Source organism: Aplysia californica, unplaced genomic scaffold (assembly GCF_000002075.1).
Source record: "Aplysia californica isolate F4 #8 unplaced genomic scaffold, AplCal3.0 scaffold00328, whole genome shotgun sequence".
Lineage (NCBI taxonomy): Eukaryota > Metazoa > Mollusca > Gastropoda > Aplysiida > Aplysiidae > Aplysia > Aplysia californica.
This window is the reverse complement of record NW_004797598.1, coordinates 107,217-117,419: the sequence shown is the minus strand read 5'-3', so window position 1 is coordinate 117,419 and position 10,203 is coordinate 107,217. Positions and strand designations below refer to the sequence as shown.

The window sequence follows — 10,203 nt, the reverse complement described above, 5'->3', positions numbered from 1 at the left end:
CCATCCTCCTATCCCCCATTTACTCTCATTTCCTTCCCACTCCACAGTTCGACCCATCAGCACTCCCACCCCAAAACCACCACTTATCCCCAATTTATCCCCATTTTCTTTCTCATTTCCACCTCCACAGTTCGTTCGACCTATCAGCAACCCCCACCCCTCACCCCAAACCACCCCCACCCACTTATCTCCATTTTCGTTCTTCTTTCCAACTCTCCACAGTTCGACCTATCCTCACGACGCAGCTCAGCAATGTCCAGCAAATCCCCGCCCCGCAAGTCCTCCCCGGGCAAACGCACGCCGTCCGCCTCCCCTCCCAAGTCCTCCTCTCCGGCGGCTCGCCGGGCACGTAGCAAGGACAGCGGAGGAGGCGGGGGCGGCTCCCCGGGGACGGGGTCACGAGGTCGCAAACCGTCCAAGTCACCGCCCAAGTCGGCGGCCTCGGGGGGCAGAAAGGGCTCCTCCCAGTCCCCGGCGGCCCGCGCACAGTCCGGCAAGACGAGCAGGCAGAGCAGCAAAGGCAGGGCCGCCTCCAAGGATGGAAGCGCTAAAGGTGAATTTGGTGAAATGGTATAGAGGTTTTGTTTGTTTCTGGAATAGATTTTGTTCGTTTGTTTGTTTGTTTGAGTAATGAGAAGCACATCGACACAATAATGGTCATTTGGCGTGGGGAAAAAGTAAAACAGGCAAACAGACAGAGGTTACTTTTAATAAGAGGCGGGACCTCACCAGTTAACGTCCATCTGCTTCGAAAGGACCGAGTCAAAGCGGGAAATTTTTATAAAGTGCCTTTTCCCAAGGGAACTACATCGGACTGAACAGAGGTTCGAACCCCCCAAAACCGCAAGCTAATGGTGACGCGGGGATCCGTTTTTAAGTTTTAGTAACAGTTTGGCTTTGATTTGGTAAACGTTTTACTGCACTCGCAATTGATATATCATTCAGGGCACGTCAGGGCAAACCAGGGCCAAAATAAAACACAAACTCCAAGCAGAAAGACGGATTTTCGATTTTTAAAATTCTCCCCACACGAGAATTGAACTCACGCCTTGTGCATGGGACGGCGAAACACCTTACCACTACTACAAATGTACACAACACCGCAGGCAAACGCCGGTGCAGGACAACTGGTCGCTTTTAAGGACAAGAGTGGTATCCTTCCAGAAGTCTTGACCTGCACAAAAAGTGGGCACTGCACTACTCGTAGGAGAAGCTTGATTTCATTGGTGTGTTTATTTGTTTGGTTATAGAGAAAACTCTCCTTGTTTTTGTTTTTTTTAAGAAATTGAACAAGGGGCAAAACCGTTACCTTCGATTTTCTCAAAACAGCATTTTTCGGGATAGCCCCCTTGTGCTTAATAAAAGCGACCAATTAATAAAGTGGTCATGTTTTTCTTTCTACAACATTCCTTCTATTCCTCAGACAAGAAAGCGCAGTCCAAGAGCCCCGAGCTCACAGAGTCCGGCCTCAAGATCGTGGACTGGTCAGGCCAGGGGATGACCACCATCCCTTCGAATCTCGTCACAGGTCAGTAGAGATCACACTTTATAATATTTTAGTTTTAGTTTCAGTAACAGTTTTACGGCACATGCAACACGATTAGGTCATATAATTGCCGAATAGAGTGTCACTTGAGAGTAACATACAGGAGAAGGAGGAGAGATAAGGACGAATATATATGTTTGATAGGAACAAAGGAGCAAACCACACCAGACCACCCGCTGACCACCCACACGTCATTAGAGAATCACACAATTTTTCAAACGTGAGAGTGATTCCCCCTCCGATTCCGCACACGAGTTCAAACACAGCATACTGGAACCATACCATCATCATTACACAACTTGACCGCGAGTTCAACCATAGACTGACCTGCAGGAAAAATGTTCGTTCCACTAGCCCAACCATCCAATATCTCTGCAAGTTTTTCAGTTTAGTTTTAGGAAGAGTTTTACGGCACTTGCAACACAATAAGGTCACATAAGTGAAGAAGATTAGAGGTGTTACAAGAGAGTAACAAACACAAAAAAGGAGGAGAAATTTAGTACGATAGATAGATGTTTGATAGCAAAGAAGAAGCAAACCACACCAGAGCACCCGACAACCACCCACTCTGCAAGTTCGTTCTTTCATTCATCACCCATTAGCCCACAACTCGAAACTTTGGTTCAGTTTCAGTTTAGTAAAAGTTATACAGCGTTCGTAACTGCGTAAAATCACATGAAAGTGTTGGACAGTGTAAGAACATGGGTGGTGCCCCCCCCCCCTCCACACACACACACACGCGCACGCACACACACACACACACACACACACACACACACACACACAAACCACATCATCCCCTCCCAAAAAAAAAACCCACTCGTCACAACAGCAAAAAAATAAATAAATAAAATTCCCCCATCCAATCCCCCCCCCCCTTTTCCCCCCAGCCAAAGACGTGGGCCACCTGATCCTGGCCTCCAACAACCTGCGCTCCCTCCCGGTGGAGATCCGGCGCATGCGCAGCATGGAGAAGCTGGACCTGAGCAAGAACGGCATCCGGTGCACCAACAGCGGCGACTTCTCGGGCCTGCCCCAGGAGATGAGCGAGCTGGTCAACCTGACGGAGCTCAGCATCTCCGAGTGCAACCTGCCCTACATCCCGCCCGCCATCTTCAAGATCGCCAGCCTCAAGTACCTGGACCTCAGCAGGAACAAGGTGCGTTTGAGAACCGTTGTTTCGTTTTGTTTTGTTTTTGTCTTTTTTGTTGTTGGTTTTTTTTTTTGGTGTGTGTGTGTGTGGGGGGGGGGTTGTATTTTGCTTTGTTTCGATTGTTTCATTGTTGTCGGATTGTACGGCCAATCATACTCTACACAAGTCAGTTTTTAGTTTTGAAAAGTTTTACGGAGTTCACGTCTACTACTACATTAAATCTCTTTAGTTTTAGTAGAGGATTTACAGCGCTCGCAACTGCATAAGGTCATATGAGCGCCAGAAGATTAGAGGTGTTACAAGAGAGCAACAAACATAAAAAGAAGAAGGGGAGATAAGGACGATAGATGTTTAATAGGAAAGAAAAAGCAAACCACACCAGAGCACCCGCCAACCACCAACATATTAAATCTCTGCTTTGATGTCAGAGCTATTGCTGCGAGAAAATGCCTACTAAGAGCCAAGTGAGTGGAAAAAAATTAAGAAACCCCCCCCAAAAACTCAAATTCAAGATCCTAAACAAAATCATCCACATGACAGCACCGTAATCCAGCAAGAAGCCACCACAATTAACGCCACCTCCATCCCCAACCGTTTGATCGTATCTTGAACTAAGACACGTATAGAGGTTCATTTATCCACCAAATCCACACACATACCCACCCATCCAATTTCCTCTCCCAGCTGAATATCCTGCTGCCAGAGATCGGTCAGCTTTAGTTTTAGAAAGTGTTCTCCGGCACTTGCAACACAATAAGGTCATAATACAAGGGCCGAAGATTAGAGGTGTTACAAAAGAGTAACGACAAACACAAAAAAACACGGAGGAGAGATAAGGACGATAGATGATAGATAGGAAAGAAGAACCAAATCACACCAGAGCACCTGCCAACCACCCACACAAGAGACCGGTCAGCTGGAGAACCTAGCCAAGCTGAACCTGCAGCAGACAACCTGAAGCTTAGGGCTTTTATAATGTTTTAGAAACAGTTTAACGTCATTTGCAACACAATTAGGTCATACTATAAGCGCCCAAGTTTAGATGTAATTGTTGAAATTTTTACACCCCTCACCAACACTATTTAGATGGTAGATCATTAAGGAGGCGGTCTTCTATCACGGCCTGCCAGGACCAACCCAGGCTGAGAAAGACACAACATTCCAAGTGTTACAAGAGAGTAACAAGCACACAAAACAAAGAGGAAAGATGAGGACGATACAATAGTAGGAAATGAAGCAAACCACACTACACGACACCGCAACATCCACCAACCACCCATTCATTTTTCTTTTCCTCTTTCTTCTTCTTCTTTTTCGTCTTCTTCTTCTTCTTCTTCTTCTTCTTCTTCTTCTTCTTCTTCTTCTTCTTCTCCTCCTCCCCCTCCTCCCCCTCCATCTCCCAGGTGAACATCCTGCTGCCAGAGATCGGCCAGCTGGAGAACCTGGTCAAGCTGAACCTGCAGCAGACCAACATCACATCTCTGCCACCGGAGATCGCCTACTGCCAGGAGCTGGAGGAAGTCTACCTGTGGGGCAACTCCATCGAAACGCTGCCCGAGACCCTGCCCGAGATGCCCAAACTCAGGGTGCTAGCGCTCAACTACAGGTGAGGTGAAGAAGGGGACTTTAGTTTTTGAAGGAGGCGGAGGAGGAGGAGAGGGGGGGGGGGAGTAGGAGAAAAAGAAGAAAAAGGAGAAGAAGGATTACGCTGTTTTTGACAATTACAGAAGTCTGAGTTTTGATTTCGGCAGGGTCCCCACCAAATTCTAGAAAAAAAATTTTCAAGACCCCCACATTTTTTTCAAAACCCCAATTCAAGGAGAAAATAAGGTCGCTGCGCGTCAAGAATGATCCCCCCCCCCCTCCCCTATAAATGTTTAAAAGTCCAAATTAAAATGTCTTTAAATGAACGAACATTTTTTTGTAGTATAGTCTTCAAACAATACTAATACTATCTGTTGTTATTATTATTATTATTATTATTATTATTATTATTGTTATTATTATTATTATTATTATTATGATTATTATGATGATTCAATCCAGGAGTTTCTGCGGCGTGGTGGACCCGTACATGGAGAATCTGCTGAAGAAGGGACAGATCAAGTCGGAGCACATCCCCACTGTGGTGTTCGAACTCCCCGCCCTCGAGGTGCTGGACCTAGAGAGCACCAAGCTCAACACGCTGCCCGAGGTCTACAACATACAGCTCAAGGAGTTCTACCTGTGCAAGAATTTCCTACAGGTACATCATAAGGCGCTCGTCTCTGAAGCGGAAAGTCCGGGTTCGAGCCTCGGTTCGGACACAGATTTTTTCGCCCCCTCCTGCCAACCCAGCAGTAATGGGTACCTGACTTCGAGTTGGGGAAGTAAAGGCGGCGTGGAAAGGAACTGGCCACCCTACCACAATATGCCGAAGGCCCAGGAAGTTGTCTCACTAACAAGGAAATCCCCAATGTCTGTATCGGATGCGGGACAACTTTTTAGTTCATATTACATTATCGGAACAAAGAGTTGTTTAAAAGTTCTTTTTTAAGTGTTCGTAATACCAGATTTAGTTTTAATTTTAGTAAGTGTTCAAAGGCTCTGCCAGAACTGGTCACATCGGCCACAGCAAAAGCCAAAAGTCATCGTAAACTTTAAATCTTCAAATTCTTCTATTTCGCTTGAGAAATATTCTCTTTTTCTCTTTTTAAATTTTAGTAAGGTCTTTTACGGCATTTACAACACAATTAAGTCATATAAGTGCCGAAGATGAGAGGTGTTACAAGAGAGTAACAAACACAAAAAAAGGAGAAGAGGTGTGGATTTTTTTAAAGAATAGTTTTACGGCACACCTGCACACACACACACACACACACACACACACACACACACACAAAGACACACACATACGCAAGCACACAGACACACACACTCCTCATACCACCTCACTTTTTACACAACCCCCTCAGACCATCCCGCCCAGCATCTACAAACATCTACAACCTCAAGTACCTGCGTGTCCTGGACATGTCCAACAACCTACTCACTCTCTCTCTCTCTCTACATATACATGTAAATCACCTCACCTCACTTCCCCCTCGCCCCCCCCCCCCCCGCTTTTTTACCCACATATAAATCATCTTACCTATCCCCCCCCTCCTCCCTAGACCATCCCGCCCAGCACCAACAACCTAAAGTACCTGCGCGTCCTGGACATGTCCAACAACTTACTCTCTTTCTGTCTCTCTCTCTCTGTCTCCGTCTCTCTCTCTCTCACTACACACACACACACACACACATATGTATATTTCTCTCTTTCTCTCTCTCTACATATACACATATAAATCATCTCACCTCACTCAATCCTCCCTAGACCATCCCACCCAGCATCTACAACCTCAAGTACCTGCTGCGCATGCTCTCTCTCTCTCTGTCTCTGTCTCTCTCTCTCTACTTTTACATACACATATAAATCATCTCACCTCACCCAATCCTCCCCAGACGATCCCACCTAGCATCTACAACCTCAAGTACCTGCGCGTGCAGGACATGTCCAACAACCTGCTCTCTCTCTCTCTCTCTCTACTTTTTTTTTTACCCGTATTAGCTGTACTCGAATGTTTTGGGAGACCCGAGGCACCCTTTGCATGACAACCTAAGCAGCATCAAAGGAAATAAAATCAAACGGGGCAGCTCATGTATGGCAGAAGCCAAAGATTCCTTGAAGAAAGTTTGTGGCATCAATGAAATATGCTTTTTTGTACACATATAAATCATCTCACCCCACTTTACCCCCCTCACCAGACGATCCCGCCCAGCATCTACAACCTCAAGTACCTGCGCGTCCTGGACATGTCCAACAACCTTCTCTCTTTCTCTCTCTCTCTCTCTCTCTCTCTCTCTCTGTCTGTCTGTCGGTCTGTCTCTCTGACTACACACACACACACACATGTATATCTCCAATATCTCATACATATACATATAAATCATCTCACTACACACACTTACACACTCTCTCTCTCTCTCTCTCTCTCTCTCTCTCTCTCTCTCTCTCTCTCTCTCTCTCTCTCTCTCTCTCTCCCCAAACCAGACTCTCGCATCTCTGTATAACATCTATAATATCCGGTCCTGTAGCCTCGTCATATCGTCAGGATCAGTCTCTGGCGCTCTCGAGATCGCGCAGTGTCCGTCCGAGCAGCCGGGCGGGTCATTACCTAGAGCAAGTATTTAGTAGTGAGGATAATGGAGTCTATAAACAGGGCAACGGACAAGGAGAAGATCCGTGGACCCATGGGGAATGCCCGCGTTTCTCTCCCATAAATGCCAGCACAGCCGGGAAATCGGAATTATTTTCAACGATCGTCTGCTAATTTGTAGGGGGCGCCTCGTTGGCCGGCGGGATCTGGCGAGAGAAGGTGAGAGTGAGCGAGGGTTATCGTAGGCCGAGGGCGGCGATAAAAGTCAATGGTACGTGGCAAAGGGATATGTTGAAGATAAGCCAGGCTGCTCGGACGAAGACATTGCACACTCCGAGATCGGTCAGCGGCCACTGGACAAGTTTTGCTCTCTGATGATGGGAAGACATGGGGGTGTTAATGTGAAACGCGTAAACTGGAGTTTAGGCCAGGTGACCCAGAAATATTTACTTAGTCTTATCGGGAAATAAAGAATTGTATTTTTTTTTCCCAAAAGTTCCTTTTTCTAAAATTATCATCAGTACTGTTTTTTATATCCATGAACATTTCAATGCACAAAATTACACATGGACAAGAAAAGGAAACAAAATACATTATAACTGTGAATAAAGTAACAAAGAATGATGCATATATGTTGTTCCCAACTCATCAACACTGCGAGTTTTAAAGTCAAATAATTGCTTTTCCTGATTTTGTCCGCATTTTAAAAAATTCCAAAACACCTGTTTAGGATTTTGGTGTGTTGATTTTGATCCGTAGCAATGTACAATGTATGCAATTTCAAAAGTTAGATACTCTGTCTCATGCAGTTTCAAGATAGCCCTGTTCAAGGTTCCAACCAGTGACACTCGCCGTATAAAAATATATAAAATAAATAAATTACACTTTTATTTTTATCCCAGAAGGGCACTTTGGTTTATAATGGCAAACATACATACATACATAAATACATACTTACATACATAATTATAAATAGGTACATACATAAATACATGCGTAAATACATACGTAAATACACAATATTACACAAATACAGAACAGTTAACAACCATGCCACTGTCAGTCGCCACTGTGCAGCGCTCTGTATTTTGATCTAGTGTTGCCGTGTCTTGCTCAAGGACACACCCCAGTGACCACCCATCTGATCCCCGTGTCACCGACACTTGCTTGACATTACTAGAGTCTAAACTCACTACTCACTTAGCCACTGGAGCCCCAGTATGTCCCACGATTATAATATGAACCGAGCTAATGGTACCGTACGGTTGGTCGATGGTTCCATGATCAAACGTTCTCTGAATCACGGGATGTCCCTTTACGAGAAATTTAATATGTTGTTCCCGACCAAGAGGAGACAGACTCCCACACACTCAGCACAATAAAAGAAAAGTGTGTGCAGGGAACAAGGGGAAAAAGTTTGCTCCGAATAGTGGTGAGGCGTGTCTCAAACCAGCTCCTCATGGAGACAATTAGCAGGAAGACCCTGAGGTGGACGCTGGAAAGGAGAGATGAGCAGCTATGGACATGTGCCGCCTGCTATGATTCTAGCTCTGGATCCAAGTAATCCTAGTAATCCAAAAATGTTCTTCTTTTGAACTGATGCCATTCCGATATCAACTTCGGTCTGCTCTGTAACATACATGACGAGACTTTGGAGAAGGATTTGAACGTTATATTTGGTCGCTTTTAAGGACAAGCGGGCTGACCCAGATTTAAGGGGTTTCCAGAAATCTTGACCTACACTTAAAGCAGGAGAAGCGAAGTTTGGCTTCATTGGTGTGTATATTTGTTATATGTTTGGTTATAGAGAAAACCATCCTTGTCTTTTAAAGAAATTGAACAAAGGGCAAAAACTCTGCCTTCGATTTTCTCAAAACAGAATTTTTCGAGATAGCTTAAAAGCGACCAATTATAATTATGAAGACAGCTTTCAACCGTTTAGCACTTCCTTCGACATTTTCTGGCCGATGGGAACATTTTGATGAGGATGTAAAACTAAGAGCGTTACTAGAAAAACAATTACAATTTACTTTCACACTATCTCAAGACAATTTCGTTTTTGTTGTTACTCACTTTGGGTAAACGTTTACATTGTGGGGGGTTTTTTTCAAACATGACCCTACAGTAATCTCAAGATGAGACTTCCCCTTACTTAGACTTTGGTAAAAACAAATGCAAATAATCCCTTTTAAAAACAACCCAGTTGCTCAAATTTGGTGAGATAGTGTGAACCCCCTAAGAAACGCCACTTTGCTCACTTAATGTCCTGTCACTGACCGCTGTGATGACCCCCGCCGCAGACCGGACATATTATGACGTCACGTTCGTAAAAGAAGATAGAAGTCTCGTGTCGGTTAGAGACAACGGTTTGACGCGCCAGTGTGACTTTCGGTTTCCTTTTCCCGGCAATGATTGTGGCTGACACAGGACGTCACCTTAAACGTGACTAAGTCGTTCATTAACTCCTTTTGTCTGGTAGAATCATGAGCTACTTTTTAACCCTATCCGTACGTCGTGTTTTACTATCGTATCCATACGACGAGGGGAACTCAGTGCCACCACATTCCAAAGAGAAAATGTACACGTTAATCCGATCCGTACGCTTTGCATAGCAGTCTGTCAAAATGATTTTTTTTAGAAATACTGAAAGTTTCAAAGAGATCTTCGAACTAGAGGTATTCTAAAATGTGAATAGTACAACAACCCCTGGGGTACAAAATGACCCCAGGGCGTGCGGATATGGGTTCAATTAGTTATCTTCTGGTCACAACGATTCCATTACAACAACTCATTTGCTCTATTTTGTCACAGAATGTTATTGTTTTAGGAAGGTTTTACGGCCCTCGCAACTGCATACGGTCATATGAGCGCCAAGGGGTGGATGTCAACTGAGAAGTCTAAACGGGAAGTCAGGCTTATTCTGCTCACCTCTCTAGCCTCAACAGCACAAAGTCTCACATGGTTTAAATCCCTAAGAAACTGTAAAACAATGAAACACATCCTTACACCTTCTTTGATTCCCAAACATCTTGACGATGTCTCTCCTTTGGGACATATCAAAGAAGTCACCATCTGAAAGGGGTGGGGGCGAGTACTATGCTTCCCGGGAAGTTGAGAATGTTTCGGAGTGTTCTATGGTCTGCTGGGGTAATAATATAGTGTAAAGCGCATAGAGCCTGCTGTTGAGCGGGGATATGCGCTATACAAATGCTATCTATTATTATTATTACTACTTGGGCAATCTACTTCCTCAGTGTCAAGCGCCCAAGTCAAGCTGTTTCATGAGTACTGCTTTAACCCCTTCACCGTTACAACGTCCATCT

General features: G+C 44.8%; 2 protein-coding genes across 3 annotated transcripts in view; one reads left to right on the top strand and one right to left on the bottom strand.

Moving 5' to 3' along the window:
• LOC101852779 (lipase maturation factor 2) overlaps nucleotides 1-10,203 on the bottom strand; it is a 69,118-nt gene that overhangs the window by 44,865 nt on the left and 14,050 nt on the right. The window lies entirely within an intron of this gene.
• Nucleotides 1-10,203, top strand: part of LOC101852555 (malignant fibrous histiocytoma-amplified sequence 1 homolog) — an 18,091-nt gene that overhangs the window by 3,419 nt on the left and 4,469 nt on the right. Inside the window, exons 2-6 of the mRNA XM_035970851.1 lie at nucleotides 223-553; nucleotides 1,424-1,528; nucleotides 2,437-2,705; nucleotides 4,103-4,305; nucleotides 4,746-4,944. Coding sequence (XP_035826744.1) covers nucleotides 223-553; nucleotides 1,424-1,528; nucleotides 2,437-2,705; nucleotides 4,103-4,305; nucleotides 4,746-4,944 — 1,107 coding nt within the window. The remainder of the gene's footprint in view (nucleotides 1-222; nucleotides 554-1,423; nucleotides 1,529-2,436; nucleotides 2,706-4,102; nucleotides 4,306-4,745; nucleotides 4,945-10,203) is intronic.